Source organism: Ilyonectria robusta (genome assembly GCF_021365365.1).
Source record: "Ilyonectria robusta strain PMI_751 chromosome Unknown BGZ61scaffold_27, whole genome shotgun sequence".
In the NCBI taxonomy this organism is placed as follows: Eukaryota; Fungi; Ascomycota; class Sordariomycetes; order Hypocreales; family Nectriaceae; genus Ilyonectria; species Ilyonectria robusta.
In genome coordinates this window covers 492,475-512,937 of record NW_025764461.1, presented here as the reverse complement: position 1 = coordinate 512,937, position 20,463 = coordinate 492,475, and the positions used below count along the sequence as shown (strand labels likewise).

General features: G+C 53.5%; 7 protein-coding genes across 7 annotated transcripts; 4 read left to right on the top strand and 3 right to left on the bottom strand.

Annotated features, from left to right (window-relative positions):
* Positions 1–448: 448 nt before the first annotated feature.
* On the top strand, positions 449–787 carry BGZ61DRAFT_365406 (uncharacterized protein; the record flags this gene model as incomplete). Its single annotated transcript, XM_046241607.1, has 1 exon — positions 449–787. One exon carries the CDS (start codon positions 449–451, stop codon positions 785–787), a length of 339 nt encoding a protein of 112 aa, XP_046097997.1.
* Positions 788–2,878: 2,091 nt separating this feature from the next.
* BGZ61DRAFT_483975 (uncharacterized protein) lies at positions 2,879–4,080 on the top strand (the record flags this gene model as incomplete). Its single annotated transcript, XM_046249545.1, has 3 exons — positions 2,879–2,941; positions 3,474–3,840; positions 3,881–4,080. The coding sequence occupies 3 exons, from the start codon at positions 2,879–2,881 to the stop codon at positions 4,078–4,080; spliced, it is 630 nt and encodes a 209-aa protein (XP_046097996.1).
* A 667-nt stretch (positions 4,081–4,747) lies between these two features.
* Positions 4,748–5,715, bottom strand: BGZ61DRAFT_120187 (late endosomal/lysosomal adaptor and MAPK and MTOR activator-domain-containing protein; the record flags this gene model as incomplete). The annotated part of the gene is made up of 3 exons (XM_046237026.1): positions 4,748–5,388; positions 5,456–5,601; positions 5,662–5,715. The coding sequence occupies 3 exons, from the start codon at positions 5,713–5,715 to the stop codon at positions 5,100–5,102; spliced, it is 489 nt and encodes a 162-aa protein (XP_046097995.1). The 3' UTR covers positions 4,748–5,099.
* Positions 5,716–6,629: 914 nt separating this feature from the next.
* BGZ61DRAFT_461495 (uncharacterized protein) lies at positions 6,630–8,613 on the top strand. The gene has a single exon (XM_046247179.1). It carries the CDS (start codon positions 6,858–6,860, stop codon positions 8,343–8,345), a length of 1,488 nt encoding a protein of 495 aa, XP_046097994.1. The 5' UTR covers positions 6,630–6,857; the 3' UTR covers positions 8,346–8,613.
* Positions 8,614–10,285: 1,672 nt separating this feature from the next.
* On the top strand, positions 10,286–12,785 carry BGZ61DRAFT_461491 (uncharacterized protein). Its single transcript, XM_046247178.1, has 4 exons — positions 10,286–11,204; positions 11,300–11,524; positions 11,571–12,153; positions 12,213–12,785. Exons 1-4 carry the CDS (start codon positions 10,701–10,703, stop codon positions 12,377–12,379), a joined length of 1,479 nt encoding a protein of 492 aa, XP_046097993.1. The 5' UTR covers positions 10,286–10,700; the 3' UTR covers positions 12,380–12,785.
* Positions 12,786–14,453: 1,668 nt separating this feature from the next.
* On the bottom strand, positions 14,454–15,211 carry BGZ61DRAFT_461487 (uncharacterized protein). The gene is made up of 3 exons (XM_046247177.1): positions 15,181–15,211; positions 14,852–15,130; positions 14,454–14,750 (listed from the first exon to the last, which is right to left on the bottom strand). Exon 2 carries the CDS (start codon positions 15,094–15,096, stop codon positions 14,854–14,856), a length of 243 nt encoding a protein of 80 aa, XP_046097992.1. The 5' UTR covers positions 15,097–15,130; positions 15,181–15,211; the 3' UTR covers positions 14,454–14,750; positions 14,852–14,853.
* Positions 15,212–17,339: 2,128 nt separating this feature from the next.
* BGZ61DRAFT_483971 (general substrate transporter) lies at positions 17,340–19,269 on the bottom strand (the record flags this gene model as incomplete). Its single annotated transcript, XM_046249544.1, has 5 exons — positions 17,340–17,613; positions 17,674–18,062; positions 18,123–18,565; positions 18,625–18,771; positions 18,837–19,269. The coding sequence occupies 5 exons, from the start codon at positions 19,267–19,269 to the stop codon at positions 17,340–17,342; spliced, it is 1,686 nt and encodes a 561-aa protein (XP_046097991.1).
* Between the last annotated feature and the right edge of the window lie 1,194 nt (positions 19,270–20,463).

The window sequence follows — 20,463 nt, the reverse complement described above, 5'->3', positions numbered from 1 at the left end:
AAAACATCCCCCGGCATCATGCCAGTCACGGGCTTTTTGGTGCCGTTCCCATTCCATTCCCCTCCCCGGAGAGGGGCGCAAGCTAAAAAGGTTGCCGGACGGGAACGGCAGCGGGAGCGGGAGCGGACGTGCTAGTGGAGAGGGGATGATCCCGGAACACTCCAAGGTCGCGGGACGGGGACGGCAGGAATGGAAAAAGAACAATAGGAAATGGTTCGTTGGCTAACCCGGCTTTGTTACTCTGTGCAGAAACGGAACCGAACGAATCGAAGCGAATCCAACGCGAAACGGGACGAGACGGCCCAAGAAACGAAACCCAAGCGAATCCCATCTGTATAATCTCGCCCCCCGCCCATTGTCTTGCCGTGCCGCTACTCCTGCCTCTGTCTTGCTTGTCTCGTTCGGGACTTCTTCTTTCTGCCATCGTCGCGGCCGTCGATACCCAACCATGTGCTACTTCGAACAAACCCGCTGGGCGTGCGGCTACTGGCGCTGGGGCCATTTCCGGCAGCAGTGCAACAAGGAATACCGGATGGGCGAGACGTGCGGCCTGAAGCTGGTCTACGAGACCCGTACCGAGCCCGACGTGTGTAAGCTCTGTCACGACACCGAGAAGAAGCAGCGCCGGTACGATAAGATGTTCCGCGACGTTCAGCGGTGGCAGCGCGAGGGCAATCGGAGTGCCACCATTGAGCGGACGTGCGGCGAGATGCACGATGTGATGGGGCAGATCTATCGGATGAAGGAAGAGCACGATCATAGGCTACAGTCGCTGGGACAGGTATGAGCATTTTATTTTTTGGCGTGGAAAAATAATGCTCGTGGGAGTGGGAGTGTGTGTGCGCCCCTGTTGGCGAGGGGAAAGGGGGGAAGGGAGGGAGGGAGGGTCAAATGAGGAGGGGGAAAGGGTGGTAGTGTTGGGTTGCGTTGCTGCATCATGGGCATCATGGGAAGACAAGAGAAGCGAAGAAGCTGCAGGCTAACGAGATGCTTCTCTTTCTTTCTAGTGATGACGACAACCAGTGGCAACGGCAGCATCGGCATGGGTATGGCATCGTGAGAGATGGCAAGCATGGAAATATAGTATCAAGTGGCAGCGAGCATCGAGTACCGGGACAAGCACGGGGAGCAAGGGTGGGAGCGGCTCACAGGACGCAACAGACGCCTGGAGGTTTCGACAAGTGAGCGATAGAGATGGGCACCCATGTCGCGAAACATGTTTTGTCCCCAATGAGACGAAACTGGGGGGAAAGGGCAAGCAAACGACCAGGAACGAGAACAAGAATATGAACCAGAACGAGACGAGACCACGAGGTGGGGTGAAAAGGGAAAGGGAGGACGCACCCTGCAAGAGAGGGGGAGTTGCGAATGGATGGATTGATGTTAACGAGACGGCGAGGTTTTTTGTGCTTCAACCGATTCTTTCTTCTTCACGTCTTAGCGATGGAACTCGGTCCTTTTCTTGTCTGGCCTGTAAGAGGCGAGAGTTGTGCGGGAGGTGAGACCGAAGGGGGGAAAAACAAAAGAGTTGGGGCATGGGTCGTCCTCTGTTAATTTTTTTTTTGTATGATGGGCATCAAGGGATTTGGGTAGGGAGGGATATGTCTTCTGTGTGTCTTTTTTTCTTCTTTCTCTTCTTCTTCTTCTCTTCATCTCTTGTTCTGTAGGCCTTGCACTCCTTTGTGGATATTTTCCGGCCTCTCTCTCTCTCTTCTTCTAACCAAAAAAGAATTCAACAAGAGAAATAATATTCTTTCTCCCTGGCCCTAACGTGAGCTGACCGAATCGAAAGAACGGCATAACATGAGGGGTAGTGTGCGTAGCGTGGGCGGAGCTGGGACGCGAGAATGTGGGCTAGTACCATGCCAGATGATCAAGACCGCTTCTACATGCGGTACGATGACGAGGGAGAGGGGAGGAGTCTGCCCCTCTCCACGGCGGGGGAGAGGCGGGTTTAAGTCCGGTTGGAGATCAACGGCGCCGAGCCTGGAGGAGAGTGGGAGAGGTGAGTGGAAGGAGGGGTCCTGTATGGAAGACTGGCGGGGCGGAGTGGTCGACGTAGAAGAGCGGCGGAGGCGGCGGTAGTTGGTATTGGGACGTACCTTTAGGCACGAAGAGACGCGGGTCGGTAACGGCAGAATCTCTATATGGGTCCGGGGTGGGATGCAGAAGACGAGGATAAGGAAGGAGAAGCAGAGCGTCGAGCGAGGAGAGTCAGTCAAGTCTAGTCAGTTAGGTAGCAAAGTGGCCAACGGGCAAGGAAAACCAGCACAAATGGCCCGAGGATGGTCGGGCTTTTCCCCTCAAGGCAAATGCAGCGTAACCGTAACCCATTCGACGGGGCATATCCCTTGCTTATCGGGGCTCCGGGGGAGTCCCAGGTCGACGAATGAGGACGGGATGCCTTGATGCAGGTGCGGCAGCACAGCATTGGGCCGGGCCACAAGGCGCTGAGAGGAGGCTCCGGCGGTAGTGACTCTCAGTGGCATGTTCCAGCTGAGTGACGAGGACTCGGGGGAGGCAAAAAAGGAAGCGGGTGGGCGGCGCGAGACGATCCAAAATGGCTAGGAGACGGGCACGCCGAATAGAAAGCGGCAGGTAGGACGAACGGCCTCGCCAGGGCTAGGCTATTTCCTCCGTCATGCTCATTCTTCGAGCTCGGCAGCTGTCATGTACGCGTAGAATCCATTCCCGGCGATGGTGAATCGGATCGAAGGGCGTGGAGATGGCGGGCGAGCATTATGCAAGCAAGCAAGCAAATAAGCAGGCTGTCAGTCGAGGGTGAGAGGATGAAAGGGTGAGGGTGGAGCAAGAAGGGCCGTCAGGGTTTGGCAGGCAGTGAGCCAGTGTGAGTGGCTCTTGCTTGGGAGCATCCATGATGGGTCCTCGCCTTGCCTGCTTGTCTGCCTTGCCTTGCCTTGCCTTGCCTGTGCTGCGTAAGGTAGGTGCGTGCGTGCGGCCTGTGTCTGATGCATCTGCGTGTCTGCTACGCCTGCGTCTGCTTGTTTTCGTGTGTCTTGGCTTCTTGGACGGGGCCGATGCGGTTCTCCAAGGGGACTGAAGATAGACACAAGCACGCAAAGAGGGGCATGGCATGAAAAGAGAAAGTCGGAGCAGTGGAACCCGGTCGGTTGGCAGAAGAGCCCGTGACGGAGTGGCAGAGTGGCAGCGAAGACGCCATGACAGAGACACAAACTGGGGCGGGCTCATTTGCTTGTTTGCTCTTTTGTGGCCTTTTCCCTCCTGCGTGCTCTGCCTTGCCTTGCTGTGGTGCCCTGGCTTCGTGAACCTTGCCCATCTTGAGGGCCCCTGCTCTTCGGCCCCGACGCAGACGCATCTACTACGTAGTCTGCGTGGTAGTGCCCCGAAGTGCTGACGCTCCGTCCATTGCCTCTCGGGCTGGACTGGGCTGGCCCATCTCGCGAGTCGACGGGAGCGCCCCATCCGCCCGTGGTCCTAGGATACAGTTCTAGGATACGGCTCCCAGGATACCTACGGCTCCAGGATACGGTTCTGGGTCATGGTCCCGAGACATTGGCCGCCCCCGTCTCTCCAATCTCCAATCTCCAATCCCCAATCTCCAGGGCCAGGAGGATCTGGCATGGCCGATGGTCCCGTCCCCAGCGTCACGGTCCGGCCCAGCGCGGCGGCCCATACCTAAAACCACCAGCCACGTAGACCTCCCAAGCACCGGTCCCATCAACCCATTGGACTCGCCCGTCGACGGTGGCCACACCCCCCGTCCACCCTCAACCGGCTCCGCGGTAACGGGTTATAGCCCAGCCCTCAGCCCTGGGACTGCCAGAGGGGATCCAGCCTCCAGGAAATCCCGAAGGCTTGGTAAGTGGTGAGTGGGAAGTGGGCGGGATCGTGGTCGCAGGCCCAGGGTCTGTGTCTCCCACGGTGACGGGATCCATCGAAACCCTGGGCCTGCACAGGGCAGCGGGCAGCGGGCAGCGGATGGACCCATGCACGCCGCCATCAACGGTGCGAGCCGAAGCCGGAGAAAATGAATCTAAAACGAGGGCCGACGGCAAGCTTAGAGCTAGAGTGCCGCCTCCCTTCCTCTCACGAGTCTAGCGTCGCCCCCTCCCCCACCGCGAGCGAGCCACGGCGTGAGCCAGCGCACGTGTCTGATGCTAAATGGGCCGTGTTGGCTGTGGTGGTGGGCGGTTGTGTTTTCCGTGACAGCACGACTGTCCGAGGATTCAATTGATCTGTTTCCCTGTCTTCTCCCTACGCCAGCTTGGCCTGTGACACTGCAATTAATGGAGAATGAGTAGTCGCAGGCCAGCAAAAAAGGGCGACAGGGACTCAAAGGGATGCAAATATGAGACGCCATTAAACGAGGCTGGGTGATCCTGGATGATCCGGGGTGGGTTCCTTTCCTCTCTCTTTCGGGATTAGAACCATGCAGGCTGTATGTGGTATGTGTGGATGGATGGATAGGTAGTGTGGGATTTTTTTTCTTGCTGGACCCAGCTCAAGAGTGAAAAAAAAATCTGTGAAATTCGATTGGTGTGTCTGTTTTGTACAAGTCCACTTCCCCTGCCCACATCAATCAAAGAAGAGATTTTGGACAACGTGTTTTAAAAAAATTTAACGATAAATGAAATGACCCCAGTCTGGGAAAAGATACGTCGCCCGCCTGTCGTTGCCAACACCAAGCTTTGTCCATTCGTCGGTGGAGAAAAGGCAAGTCGGTGGTTGGCTGTGCGTTTGTTGTGATTATTGTTGTTCATGAGATATGCGTGAGTAAAAAGAGTTCGTCGACATGACCCGTCGGGCAACCTTGGACGGGGACTCGGGCAGAGGGGATCATCTGCCAGGTCATGCCAGGGATGAGGGAACCGGGGGAGAGGAAGCAACGAGAAAAGGAGGCCGAATATCAAGATGCCGTGAGCCCATCGACTCTGTTCCTCCGCTACACCGCCATCGCCATCGATCAGCCAACTCTCGTCACATCTTCCTCGCCATATCTTCCTCGTCTCCCCACCCCGAATGTTATACATATGTCCAAGAGGCTCCCGATGGCGGCAACGGGCTATTGCTGTGGCCCGATTGGTGAAGCAACTCCACGGAGTATGCCATGGTCATCATCACTGCATGGCTGCGGCGGCGTCGGCAAAAGTCCCTACAAGGGGTCCATCGTCGGTGTCGATGGTCTTGATGCTGGCTGGTCCATTACGCTGCATTTCGATCGTCTCCTCCTCTGGCAGCCAGTCGACCTTGACGCCAGGAGCCGGCGCGTCGCCTTGCGTGTTGAGCTTCGAGACAAGATGCTGGTATCGAGCTAGGCGTGCGCCCTGGCCGGCATATGCGAACGGCGTCGAGGTCCCGCGGGAAGCGTTCTCTTGCGGAGCAATCTCGAAGATGTCCACCATGTTGCTGAAAGAGGTCAGTCAGTCTTGCGTATCCTCACACCCCGTCAACGGGCACCATCCATTGTACGAACTTTGATGTCTTGGCCACCACTCTCTGGAGGGCTTCGTTCTCTCGCTGGACTTCGAGGGTGTCGTTCTCGCCTGTCAAGCCTTGGTCGCCAAAGCTGCCGTATTGCATGCCGTTGGCGTCGTCGTACAGGAGCCGGTTCTCCTCATCCTAACTCCATCGTTAGCCAGGGGGATGCTCCGTCGTATCCTTGTGTCTTAGTCCACGCACCTCATCGTAGGCGTCGCTGTCGCGCCGCCCCAAGCATGATGCGCAAACTCCCATCTTAGGCCACGGCTGCTCGGTCGCGCATAGCAGGCGGGGAGGGTCTAGGTTGATGTAGTCGTGGCAATGGGGTGCCGGTCGTTTGATAGCATTCCCAAAGAGGAACTCCTTGACTGGCCTGGTGTTCGTCCGCTCGTACAACGCTCGTAATGGTAATGCTCGTCGTCAGTCGCGCCGTGAAGCTTCATGAGATTACGTGGTGGGTCTACGTGGGGTGGCCTCGGCGCATCGGGTAAATCTCGGACCGCGTCTCGAACCATACTGCTGGTATGGCAGGCGACAGGATACACAGCACAACAGTAACCTTAACATCGTGAAACTCGAAACTTAAGGTCTTTTCTTTGTGACCTTGAGGATTGAATTTGCGATAAGTGAGAGAAGTGCGGTCCCTGGGGGTCATTGCCTAATTTTCTTGTCTTATTTTGTCATGTCTCGAGACAATATCAAGGCAAAGCACATCGTCCCTTGTGAAGGGAGAAGCGCTGAGCGGTTTCTTGGACTAGGTAGCTCTTAGAAGTCCACTGTCTCTCAATATGTATCCACTGGCTTCTCCCTAGTCCCGCGATTTTTATTGTTTGTAGCAAATGTTTCTTCCTTTGATCTGCCTTAGGCCCATTGTCGTCCCTGCGGGCCAAATAGTCCGTTGGTTGATCATCTCAAACCTAGGAGGTTGTCCCCCTCACAGTTCTGGCCCACAACTAACAAGGGACTGGTCTCTCGTCTCCTTCGTATTGCCAATTCATTCTCCCTATGATTCATTTTGGTCCTAGATTTGGTTTCCATCATCTCCAGTACCTCCACTATTTCCAATATTCCATCTCAAACGTCTCTCAATCAAGGTGTCATGCCCCTTCGCTCCTCCCCTAGTATCGAGGCCCCCGAGAGGAGAACGGGGAGACAGAGGCATATAAAGATGCCAACTTCCCACCCCATTCTCTTTCTCTCATCATCACTTCATTCTCATTCAACCCATTCTCACCTCTTCATTCACCACCAACCCCTTTGACTTCTTTTCGTCTTCCCTCTTCTACTTTTTTATCAACCCTTTTCAACAACTCATTCCCGCGGGTTTGAACAACTTTGTTCTTCCCACGTTTTAAAATTTCCACCTTGTTCGAGTAATCGACTTACCCCAATCCATCATGCTTCGATTCGCACCCTGGGCCGCGTTGGCCATGGCGCCATTGGCTCAGGCTCGTTTTGACTGGCTACACGCTCGGCATCAAGCTGAGGAGTGCTGCCCTTGTCCGTCGCCTGGTGCGCCGGACGACACTGCTAAGACCGTGACAATCAGTGAGCCTGCTGGAACAGCTCACACAGTCACGGTCACGGAACCCGCTGGGTATCCATCCAAGGAGACGATCACGATTGAGCACACCATTACTCAGCCTGGAAAAACTGTCTACATCACCCAAACTGAGCAATATACCGTGACCAAAAAGGTAACAATTCCTGCGGATCCTTTGCAGACCCACCACGAGGAGCATTACAAGACGGTCACAATTGGTAACGACAAGGAAATGGTGCGTGATCATGTTGTCACAATCACAGTCGGCGACGACGACGAACAAGTTAAGACGGTGACTCTTGAGAACGCCAAGGAGTCGAACAAGGTTCATACGATCACGATCGGACACTCAAATGAACGTGTTTACACCAAGACAATCAAGGATGGCGATAATTATCACACGGTCACAATCGGAAACTCGGACGACGGCATTGTTACTAAGACAATTCACGACGGCGGCAAATACTACACTGTTCCAATGGGAGGCTCAAGTGATCGCGTTGTTACCAAGACGATCCGCGAAGGCGACAAATATTACACGGTTCCAATCGGCGGCTCAGGTGATCATGTTGTTACCAAGACAATCCACGACGGCGACAAATACTACACTGTCACAATTGGGGACTCTGATGACCACGTTGTTACCAAGACAATCCACGACGGCGACAAATATTACACCGTCACGGTTGGAGACTCCGACGACCGCGTTGTCACTAAGACAATCCGTGAAGGCGACAAGTATTACACCGTCACAATCGGAGACTCTAATGACCGCGTTGTCACCAAGACAATCCACGAGGACGGCAAGCCTTACACCGTCGTCGTCAAGCCTGAGCCGAGTGTTCAGACAATCACGCTGGAAGGTGGCGAGAAGACAACCAAGACTGTCGAGGTGTACCGCACAGCTACGATCACTGCACCCGCACAGACTCAGACTGTAACCAAGCAGGAATACAAGACGATTACGACTACGGTGACAGATTCCTACGGCCAGCCCGATGTTGAGATTATCATTATCAACATTGAGACTGGCAAGTCGACCTGCAAGAAGAAGCTGAGCGGACTGCCTTGCCATGGCAAGAACGACTACGAGCTCCCCGAGGTGTCCATTTTGACGGTCACGGAGGAATCGGGGGCCACGGAGACGGATTGCTCTCCGATTTCGGTCTCCACCAGCATTTCCACTGTTTATAACACAGTGGTTATGACTGTGGGGCCGGACGGAGGTGCCGCCCCGGAGAGTACCGGGACGGCGACGATGACCGAGGGGGTGGAGCACCCGGTGAGCAGCCGCAACATCCGGGCTCGGCAGCCACGAGCCCCTCGGTCCATTCGATGGTGATTTCGGATGTGGGACGTGAAGGAGGAAAAGATTGACACATTGACACTACTTATTGAGGAGGAGAGGATGACATATACGGTAATGGAGGATTTGTCTACAGTGGAGGGCACTAATGCGGGGGAACGGCCAATATTGGAAGAGCCATTTGATGTACAAGGCTTGTACGACATAGTTGTTGGAAAAGCTGGGCAATTAATAGATAAGGGGGCCGGTAGGGATAGTATTAATGAGACGGGGGTTTCCTTTTAGTTATTCAATGATTACAAAACTGTCTCATGCATGTGGAATTGAGTGATAGACTGTGGCTCGTGCCTTAGAGTTAATTACGAGGGTCGGTACTTCGTCTCATGATTCACCAGCGCATAGAGAAGAGCATGGCATTGGTTCCCATTCTCAACCTACCATGACTATTCAGGGCGCGAGTTCGTTCGGGTTCTCGGTGCTTGCCAAGTTGCCATGCGACCCAGGCGCTCGGCTGTTCCTGCGCTTGACATCAGACTAGTCCAGACTGTGCATAGTACTTCGTACAGGGCATTGGTCGTCGAACTATTGGAGAGTAACGAGTGAACGGACCAGAGATTGGCTGGATGTGGTTGGTGGCTTAGATCGCGCCATTGTCACTGCAATCATTCGGACGGCAATTATCCAGCAAAAGTTACGAAGTACGAGGTACTGCCCCACCTACAGGGGGGGGGGGGGGGGGGGGCAAATATTGGCTATTGTCGTGGCTCGCGATATGGCCAATCTGGTGTAGCCGATGTGTCGCGTGGCTGGCGTCAACTCAAAAGGTAGTCGATCGTGCGACGGGAAAAAGGGCCAATTTCGGGCCACGTATCGCGATGGGAATAGGGCCACACCAAGATAAAAATAAGGTAAGCTTTTGACAGTACGCCAGTTATTTTCGTGTCAGCTTGGTGCAAGAGGAGATACAGCTGTAGTAAAGGGGCGGTGTGGTGCGAAATGTCTGCGGGAAGAATGTGCCGCATGCCGTAAAAATGCGTAAGACACGGACATCCCAAACTGGGTGTAAAATAGACTGCGCACTCTCCTGGCCTGGGCCAGAATACGAGAAAGAGCCTTACGAGTGGATCTGGGGATGCAGTGCTGTCGTAATTGCTACTTCCGTTGAGGCGTCGCCGCCACAGGGGAAACGGAGAATTAGTAGAAGATTCTACGCCATTTAGACGGCGGGATCTGAGCGGCACGTCGCGTTGCATCGATCACGCACACTGGATGTCTCAGCCATGGCGCGTCCACCAAATACCCATCGGAAGCAGTGAGCAGGTTGTGATTTGCTCAAGACAAGACAGGACGAGAAGAGAAGAGACGAGGCGAGACAGGACAAGCTGACAAGCTGACAGGACGAGATGGGATGATAAGGCGACAAGACCTTGCAGCTGCCTGCAAGATACTCCGTACTGCCAAGGATGAATCCCCGCGACAAGGGACTCTCCATTCCCCAATTCAAACTCATGCTGCTTCTTCGTGCTGAATCCCTGCATCCATCTCGGTGCTGGTGGTGTTGGCGCTGGCGCTGGCGCTGGTATTGGTGTGTCGGTTTGGTGTTAGTTAGTGTTCCCTGGCTTGTGGTTGGTTCGTGTGTGTGCTGCGTCTCGGCCCATTGCCCGTCGGCTGCACGGCTCCGACACTTGCACCCCGGCCATGCTAAAGTTCGTATTGGCATGGATTCCAGTGGTAAAGGGGACAGGGGCTTGATGGAAGATAGCGGTTCAGGGTACCATCGCCCAACTAGACTTCCCTGAAGGGCAGCCGGCACAGTTGGGATCACAAGGGATCACAGGGGATTACAGGGGATTACAGTGGGTACCCACCTTTACCCATTTCCAGGTACGGACCGGCCAATCCGCACCCAACTCCCGGCTCAGACATTGCCTGATCCGTCCTACTAACTCGTACCTCCTCCCTTCCAATGTCTCGTACGGAGTGCCGCATCCAGAGTTATTGGAGTCTAGACTCCCTCCGGTCCATTCTAGGGGTCGGCCGGACCATTGGTCTCCTCCACCATCGATGCATCCTTTAATACCCGCCTGTCTGGCACCTGCTGCGCCAGCCTGCGACGTATGCATGCCAGTCCTTCCTTCCCTTCCCCACGGTCACGGTCACGGTCCCACGGTCCTGCGATCCCATCACCGCCGCACGTCCGATCTCAGGGATTCACTCCCACAACCTTCAAAGCCTCCCACGGTCAACGTCTGAAATCCAACCGCCAGCAACTAACCGCCGAGGGACTCTTTGACTAGATTTCCTGGCTGTACTCCTCCACCGGGTCTCCCTTTCTCCCCGCCATCCTCCTCGCCATACTCTCTTGTCTCCCTGGTATTCACAACCGCCACAATGCCGAACTTGTCGCGGAAACACATCATCGCCAGCGTCGCCTTGATGATGCTCCTCACCGTCCTGCTCTGGCACCAGCAAGATAACGTGACTGGCCTCGTTTCATCCACCCTTGGAAACGCCAAGCCAAACAACAGCCCTACCACGACCATCCCTGAAGCTGCCAAGGAGACCTCACAGGGCCAGAAAGATCAGAAGCCGGACCAAAATCAAGACCAGAAGCAGGACCAGACGCAAGATCAGAAGCAGGACCAGAAAGACCAGAAAGACCAGAAAGACCAGAAAGACCAGAAGCAGGAAATCGACGACAACAAAGACGACAAGAACGAAACCGCGCCCGTCCAAGATGGTGGCCACAAGACAAAAGAGCGATTCTGGTCCTCCAAGGGTCATCTGCTGCCCAGCGTGTGGGACTACAAGAGGCCCAAAAACATCAGAAAGATCATGGCCCTGGTCTTTTTCGGTCGTCGTCAACCCGTCTCCATCTTGGATTGCTACCTGAAGGTACACTCCATCCCTTGACCTCGCCGTAGCCCACCTCTTGACTACGAGGCAATCAATAGTCACATAGAAACGCTAACACTTGCCTTTCCCTGTAGCGAAACCTCATCAAGAATGGCGGCATGCTAGACGGCGTCATTTTTGTCGAGCGCACTAGTGAGGCCCTCGATCTCGATCTTCTGCATCGTTTGACGGAGAGTGAGCCTGCCTATGAGACGTGGCATATCGAGATGGCCGACGACGACCAGTTTTCCAGTGGTTTTGGCAACTCATATGATCGCATTGAGGATGATGTTTTGTACATCAAGATTGACGACGATATTGTAAGCCGTCCACCCATCTGATGATTACCATCGCTGACCCTCGAAGGTCTTCATGGAGGACAGCGTCATTCCCTCAATCGTCCAGAAAAAGCTCGACCACCCTGAATACTACATCGTCTCTGCCAACATTGTCAACCAACCCCTTCTCAGCTGGATTCACTGGAACCTCGACGCTGTCAAACCCTACCTCCCAGAAGTTGGCCGCCTCTCACCCGTCGTCAACTCCAGCATGGACTGGCGCCCTTCGAAACTCCCGTATTGGAAGCGTCCCAATGAGTTCGACCTTGAAAAATGGGAGCCCTCCGAGGGAGGATTGCACCGCTGGTTGCCCCTCAACCGGAAAAAGGACCACATCCTCGACGGTACTCCTATCAAGGAGACCGAGTACAATGCTTACGGCCGTGGGTGGACTCAATGGAAGATTGGGGCCCAGGAGCACTACAGCTTCCTGGAGAACCTCGAGAAGGATGAGCTGTGGCAGTACAAGTTTGGCACCTGGGACTTCCAATATGACCGCATGGGTATTCAGTTTGTGGCAATGATGGGCCGTGATATCAACATCGCCAAGCCTATTGAGGCCGATGACGAGAACCACTTCTCATGCACCATGGCTCGGCAACTCGGACGTCGTAAGTTGCCTCCACGCATCCAATTGACAAAACGACATACCTGCTAACCTCTGTCACAGACGCCGTTGCCGATGGCCGAGGCCTCGCTGTTCACTACAGCTTCGGCAGTCAACGCGGAGGCATGGAGAAGACCGACGTACTGGAACGATACCGCGCATATGCACGAGAAAATATCTGCGCCGGCCCGATGCTGTGGTCCCCCGAGGATGAATCAAAGGCATCTTGAGAAAACAGGAAAGGGAAAAATGCGACTGTAATGCGTCTGGGACGCAGCATGTCGCGTTGTTTATCTTGCACATATTACATCACATGCACGGCGTTTAAGGAGTACTCTGGAGGATGGGGTCTGTCGGCAAAGCGACTTGATCTAGGATGGAGCTTGGGACTGGTTTTGGGTAGTAGATGAGTGTACGATTCGCAAGATGAGGAGCCATGTATATCACATTACCTCGCGGTGTTCCGAGGTACCACGCAAATTAAAATCAAGAAGATCTTACAGCGTCAATATCGACTTACACGTCTCTATGAACCTGCTACGAATCGGAGATGGCACTTGAATCCGGACCCAGCCGACGTCGCATTGGAGGATGGAACGATGATCAATGACAGGGGGTTTTCTTGGCCATCTCCACCCCACCATCCACCACAGATTGATTGATGGCATGCACACGAAGTTCCGCTAGCAGTCCCATCAATTGGAGAGACGAACGCCTCATGGTTACAGGAACTCAGTGCCTTCTCAGCAGTCTTACTGCCTTCTCTGACACGCGCTTCGGAATCACAGGACGGTAATGCCTGACCGCCTTCTACCAACGTCATGATCCTTCGGGCCAACATGCATCTTGAGCCACGAAAGTATCTGACTACACGGTTGCACTGTCGTCGAGGTATGCAGAATGAACCCAAATCTACACCGGGCCAGGCGACAAAGTTTATTTAACCCATTTTTTAAGAATGAGGCTTGAGACCGGAATGAATGGATGCACATCGATTCTCACACAGTGCCCCGTCCCAACATGTCTCCGCAAAGGCGAGGTCGCGGGAACATGCAGCCACTCAGCACTATATTCCTCCACAGACCTGGACTATCCTTGATAGCGCCAGGCTACGGGTTGGAACCCTGCTACTAAAGTCAAGAGAGACTGTGTCTCATCTGCATCGACCTCCATTTCTTATGGTCGATATGAGAGGCCGGTACACCCGAACCCATCTCCAGCGGGAGCTCGCGGGTCCGATCGACCTTGTCGCACAGATCAAATACAGAATGCAAAGAGGAGAGTTCTTGGACACTATTAATCCTCGTAATTAATTCGTTAGACCTGAATCCGTGATATTTGGTGTTCAACATCAGCGAACATTTCGGCTCAGGCCAACGAGTGAAGGCAGCAAGCCACGACGCAGGGGTTGAGTCTCCAGTCGGGTTCGTCAGCCATCGAAACAAACTGATGAGATCGTCATGACCTGCTGCAGTTGAGTCGTGTAGTTTCGTATAGCTTGCTAGTGTGGAGAGGCTCGACAAAGAGGGTGCTTTGGGGTCGAGTTCAACCGTGGCGCCCGGGGCGGTGAAGTATCCGAGTTCCCCTGGGCTCAATTCAAACCTCTTTGTCAGTCGATGGAGTGTTTGTTCGGTGGTATCTCGAGAGTTCAGTGTTGCGATAATATCGGCAGGTGTCCAATCCCCGTCAAGGTGCTGTTTTCATATTCCAACAGTCTCCAGAGTCGACTTTGGATCCTTGAACATATTTCCAATGTCCAAGAGTAGTGTCATTACGTCCTGATATTCCGCAGGTTTTGTCTGTAAGATCTGGCACATGAGCGCGTGATGATAGAGTATAGAAATGGTGTCGATGGTCGGTTTCGCCGATGCCCTGTCTATGTCTGCATGTCAGGGCGCCTACTTGCCAAAGCTTCAAGGGCGGATTTGATGTTGTCGGCTTTGGAATCGGAGGGAGTGTTCTTCAGGAAGTGGAGCAGATCGACCAGATATGTTGCATCGAAGCCACCTTTCTTCGCAGGCGAAGGCCCGCCAAAGCCCACATCCATGCTGACGAGAAATGGCCGGGGTTCCTTGTCAACTGGATTCCCCGTCAACTAGGCTCCCTGTCAACTGCGGAGAGCGTATGGTCCGCAGAGATGGATATCGAGCGAGGGATGACGGGATATCAGCAGTCACACGTGGGGCTCGAGGCGGACCGACCCGCCAAGCTGGTAATATTGGGCATCGATAGCGCCTTGGCTCACTATGCCTATAACGGCCACTCCAAGTCTCGTTCGTATACTAGCTGTACTATGGAGAGGGTGATGGATTACAAAACGAGTTTATAGGTCTGCATAGGCAAGAATCATAATGACGACTAGAAACACACAGTGAGTCACCCCATGAATCATCGAAACTTCATTTCAATTTAAGTAGACCCCTCGGATGCTTGCTTTCCTTTATAACGAGCCCCTATCAGGCCACCCACGTCAAACTCATGTTTCACTCAAGCTCCTCTCCGTGAGGAACTATTCGACAGGAATTCTACGAATAGTAGCAGCAGCACGCTCTTAAAACACCGTACATTAGCTCACATCACCAGAGTCAACAAAACCTCCAAGTAGGTATCAGACTTACTGCCATGCGGGCCCGCAGCACGCTCCCCGAGTGTATGACCCCGAGGGTCCTGAACAATGCTGACACTAAATCACAAATCAACAGCGTCAGTACGTCAGCTCACAAAATAACGAGGTCAGAAGAGCGAAACACACGCGGTCGTTACAAAGATCCCCTCCTCCAAATCCATGGCAGGATCCAGCGGCTCCGCACCCAGCGGTTTCAGAGGCCAACCACACGAGATCCGAGGTCCTCGAGGGCGAGATGGATTCAGAGACAGGAGTGGGAGTGGCCCAGCTAGTGGTTGCCAGGATGTTGATGATAATGGCTGAGGCGCTAGTGAACTTCATTGTGGTTGGAATGGAGGTGCAAAAGGTGCTAAAGGTGTGTGCTTGATGCTTCTTTGTATTTTTGTGACTGCTAACAACTCGGAGACGCTCTTCAGCTAGATGACCTCGACCTCTTATACTAGTTCGTTTTCATCCCTCGTGGCCGATTCTTTCCACCGATGACTATTCAGCTCAAATATTGGGTCTATGTCACACGTAGGGTATGGCAAGACACCAATTATCACACAACCATTGAGAGACAGAGACGGTCAATATCTCGGTTCTCCAAAGCGACAATCCACCTCGCATCCAAAGCCAAGCAACTGGTTCAGACAAATTGTACACGGCATCACAAAGTTCAAATCTCTCGTCAGATTGGTGGCATTAGGCAACGACATGACTCCAGCCACCCGACTATCACAGATGCCCGAACATTTACCCGTGTAGTCCTTCGCCTGTGGTTGGTTCTCCTTTGCGACGACCTGACCTGCTGACTGGGCCTCACGACATAGCGGAAAGATGGCATGGCGTTTGAAGTAGAAAAGACTCCTTCATTCCTGATTTGAAGTTACACCAAGATTCGTTCCATTGACTGAGTCTCGATCAGCTCTTGGGAATGTGTCAGCCACGACGCCAAACATCATGATCATTCGCAGCTTAGCCGAAAATTGAGGGGGTGACATTAGGCTCAGGGTACGTGAGAACGCCAAAACTACGCTGTTTCTCATTGATCTAGGTGTCTCACTCATGTATCTCAGTAGGCGAAGTGGAAAATCGGGTGGTATCACGCTATTGACCAGCAACAAATGATCAGATAATAGAATGTGATAGAATGGGTTGTATTCAGCTGAGTTCATCCTTTCTTTGATCTACATTACGTCCCACAATCTCATCTGTCCCGACCATTTTCGTAACAAATGCCGGGGCATGTTGCCCCAGTACACTAGCAAAAGAAACTGGATAGATGACACAGAGTAAAATGGAATAAGCTGTGTCAAATTTGGAACGAATCCACAAAAATTATGGTTTGCCTAAGGCGTAGAAAGCTCGAACCTGCCCACCAAATCTCTATCTATCGAACTTTGTCCCTCGCTCTCTGGCTTTTCCCGCACTGACTACGGAGGCGGGTCGCTAGACTCCATACGACCCTGGAGAAAACCCCGGTATTCACCAAGCTCTACTGCTGGTTCGCACGATAGACTGCATTGCAGGGGGGGGAAAACCGCTTCTCTCATGTTCCTGTGACCTTTCAGTTGCTCGCCGAGCCAAACAGTCGACGGTCCTCGAGCTGTTAGTGCTACGAAAACGCCCTTGAACAATACATAGGGATGATATCCATATGAAAGCAACACGCGAGTCGAGTCGTCCGCACCCAATATTAGAAACTAGAAACCCTGCTTTTCCATGCTGGATTCTCGGTTAAACAATCCTAGTCTGGATGCTTGATACACCGACGTCAGTGGCTGGTATTTGTGCCTTCCTAAGCGATATCAGTTTTAGGCAAAACTCTGCCATACTCAGTTCTAGGCCGCTAGAATGCCTAAACATGACGAAAAGAGTCGATTGCTCATCTGAATATGAATAGTAGACGAAGCGAAAGGGATGTTGGTTGAGTTGCTATAAACAACATGTTGACGATGTTTTCCTCGCCAGGCCCGCTACCCTATGCCATAAATGTAAAATCCACAAAAAAAAAACATACAACAGCGAGGATTCCCCGGTCGTCACCGACCCGAGTACTAATTCGCCGCTTCTCAGCTTGACTAAGGGAGAGCGGACGGGATCCCGTATTTTCTAAGAGCTATGGTCGTATGTGATTGCTTGGGTGACAGCACAATCTATGACTGCAGGTCGGGGGATCAGACACGTTGCGTTACACGACTCTGCCTTGGCGTCCGGTGCCCTGGAATCCTAACGCCAAGGACGTTATGAAATCCAACACTTCGTGTATGGTAAAAGCTTATGTGTTATTCTCTAATTTACACGCCGTTATTCGGTTCCTAAGATATCGACGTCGAGGCGCATTGGAATGGACAAATGTATCGGAAGAAGAGTAAAACAGTGGTAATTTAAGCAGCATATTCTGCTACCTCGTGGTATAGGACTAAACGATTGTATCAAATAGGTATTTTCAGTTTCTCCTCAGTGGTATCATCCTCCATTAACGCTGTGGCCCTTAGGGCATCTGAGATGATCAACATGAACAGGGCAGCATTCGACAATCAACGCATTCGCATAACTGCAACAAGTAGGTGGCAACGGGTTTAGGCTGCCGTCTTCTCGCTGTGCATGTGGGACAAGTTGATGTCCTCCTCGTGTCGGCCAAGGTGAACTTCCTTCTCGACCTGGGCGAGATCGATGTGCTCGACCACGGCGTCGTCGCCGTCAAAGATCTTTGCAATCTCCTCCAGGGTGGGGCCCTTGGTCTCGACGTAGAAGAACCAGACGAAGATGAACTCAACGGCGTCCCAAAGAGTGTAGAAGAGCATGAAGTGCCAGTGCTTGGGGAGGTGATCCCAGGCGACCTTGTTGGTTTGGCTGGTCCCATGTTAGTGTTTTGCGTTGCAATGAGAATGAGGTGTCAGGGGCAAGACTTACTTTCCAATGGCAAGGATAGCCTGGACGGTAATGTTCATAATAGTCATTCCCTTGGCACGGAGATGGAAGGGGAGGACCTCGAGGGCGTAGGCAACGAGCAGACCGGAGAAACCAATATCGTAGAAAATACCGAATAGCCAGACAAAGGCGATCTGGGCGTAGCCGGAACCCACGTTGGTGTACTTGATGCCACCCTTGGGCTCGTCCGCAGTGGGGGGAGTGGGAACGGCAGAGTTCTCGTAGATGGCACCAACGATGGTCCAGAGGACGAAAGAGGCGACCATACCGGAGATGGCAACCAGGAACAGCGGACGGCGACCAATCCTATCGACAGTGAGGGCGGCTCCAATGGCAATGGACAAATCCATGATCGTCTTTCCGGCAGAGAGCTACAAAAGAGAAATGATCAGCATCGTGATTCAAGCAACGGTTAAAAATATGCCACTTACAGCGAGCTTCTTGTTCTGCTCTTTGATACCAGCACCGGTGTAGATGATATCGATGTAGTTGGAGAACAGAGCATTTCCAGAGTACTGCGAGATGATACCCAGGGAAATGATAATGGCGAGCCTCCATCGGTTACCCTTGGTCTTGAGGAAGTCGGCATAGCTGGTAGCCCTGCGGGCTGACTTGTCGGCCTCAATGGTCTGCTTGATTTCACGGTACTGGAACTGGACAGTCGCGTTGTTCACGTCGCCACCGGCGTGGTGCTTGGCGAGCATGGCGAGGGCCTCCTCGGACTTGTCCTTGTTGACGAGGAATCGAGGGGACTCGGGGACCCACCAGATACCGGCGAGCTGGATGATGGAGGGGACGGCCTGGATGAAGGTGATGGATCGCCATGACCAGTTGTTGTTGATGGAAGCAGTTCCCCAACCAACAACGGAAACAACTTTTGTACGAGTTAGCCGGCGATTCAAATGCGACGCTCGAGGCACTATTTCAACTTACTCAAGGAGCCCAAATTCCAGAGACAGTTGTAAACAGCAGTGAGAGGACCACGGTGCTGAGGGTGGCAGATCTCAGTCAGAAGCATGGGAGATGACATCTGGGCTAGCGAGTTGCCGAAACCGAGAATAAATCGACCGCCAATGTACACTAAGTGCAATTCGTTAGTCCAAGCCCGGCGTCTGTATGCGGATGCCAGACATGGCAAAACTCACTTCCATAGCCGTTGCAGAAGGTGGAAATCAGGGCACCGGTAATCATGATGACACAGCCGATCATAATGGTGGGCTTTCGGCCCAGGTTATCGGCCATGTAGGGGACGATGAAGAAGGAGACAATGGAACCAATGTTGTACATGTTGATGAGGATTCCGAGCTTGTTGTTGTCTTCGACCTCGGGAAAGTACGTCTTCCACTTGTCCATCTGCTGCGACGTGTTGACCATCATGCCATCGTAGCCGGTGGTGGCCGAGGCAATCAGCAGGAAGATGGAGAGGATGTAGAGCTTGCGCAAGTGAGGCTCCTTGTACCAGGTCACCTTCTCGAACCTGGGGGCAGTGTCGCGGGCGGCATCGAGGTTGGTTTGCCCGTTGGAGCTGTGCACGCCGCGCCGGTCACCGATGGGCGTCAGAAACTTGGGCAACGCCATTGCGGTGCGCAATTGATCGGTTGATTGCGGGGTGAAGTTGTGATAAAGAAGATAAGAAGGAGGCCCGAGTGAGGAATTGGCTGGAGGGCAGTCTCGTGGATGGAGATTGACGAAGTGAAAGGCACAGCGTCAAGGGGATATCCGTTCCACTTATATTGTTCCTGGGAGCGTGAGCTCTGCTCTGGAGCTACGTCTGACCACCACAGAGCTCCCATGGTGCATTTCAACCGACGGGAATGGTGTGGGGGATGCATCGGACATGGCGGGGAGAGTCCCGAACCGGGATGGTAGGCGTCTTGCAACCGGGGGCGGAAAGGCGGGTTGGGGAGTTTGACTGTCGACGGCCCCTCGTGAGACTACAGCAGGGTGTCATGTCGTGTGGTTCACCGGCGCTCATGCTCAGGGCAGGACCCTGGAGAGAAGTAGATCTCGGCTAGGATAAGTCCATTTGTGACCGGGGTGCGGTCTCGTGGACGCTCGTCGTCGAGTACCTGGAGATGTACCGTGAGAGGTCATCCGGCGGCTAGAGCAGTTAGAGAGCTACAACGCCTGTGATTCGGGATATACATGTAACCAACCTGTGAAAGACGTCGTTCAAGGGGTTGCCAAGATCCGCAAACGTGGCCCGCAGCTCCTGGACCCGTCAGCTCGGGGCCGTTAGAACCTAACTTGGCCCCCAAGGGATATTGAAGCTCAGCCGCTTTGGTCAGTGGGCATGGAGCGTTGCGTTGCAGCGCAGGCAGGTCGAAGGACGGAACTTTGTCGGCATCAAGATCCAGCCAGCTACAATGCAATGGTCGATGTACGAAGTACTGCATCCTGGGATGGCCGTGGTCCAAGTGCCAACTACTGATGCCAATTTCATCGTCGTCCGTGATGGCCTCAGCATGGCCTTGCACCCTCCCATTGCGCTCTCTTTGGTCTCCCACAAAACCCCACGAACGATAGCAAAGCTTCCGACTAAGCGAAAAACAAAGGTACCCATCACTTAGGCTCGAAAATTAACGTTGATCCTGGCCCAAGATGGCGCGAGAAGTCTGTGCCCACCCTAATCAAGTCTGGGGTGAGGGGGATCCTCGCAGCGGCGTGTGGGAAAACCGGCAAAATAGGGACGCGGATTCATCCAGCCAATGTGTCGACGGCTTCCCTCCCTCAACCCCGAAAAGGCGGAACGGGTTGTTGATCTGCTGGGCC

Excerpts from the sequence above, each read along its gene's own strand:
- BGZ61DRAFT_461495 (XM_046247179.1), top strand. The coding sequence starts at position 6,858 with ATGCTTCGATTCGCACCCTGGGCCGCGTTGGCCATGGCGCCATTGGCT.
- BGZ61DRAFT_461491 (XM_046247178.1), top strand. The coding sequence starts at position 10,701 with ATGCCGAACTTGTCGCGGAAACACATCATCGCCAGCGTCGCCTTGATG. Across the intron at positions 11,525-11,570 it reads TCAAGATTGACGACGATATT|GTCTTCATGGAGGACAGCGT; the intron begins GTAAGCCGTCCA and ends TGACCCTCGAAG. Across the intron at positions 12,154-12,212 it reads GGCTCGGCAACTCGGACGTC|ACGCCGTTGCCGATGGCCGA; the intron begins GTAAGTTGCCTC and ends CCTCTGTCACAG.
- BGZ61DRAFT_461487 (XM_046247177.1), bottom strand. The coding sequence starts at position 15,096 with ATGAAGTTCACTAGCGCCTCAGCCATTATCATCAACATCCTGGCAACC.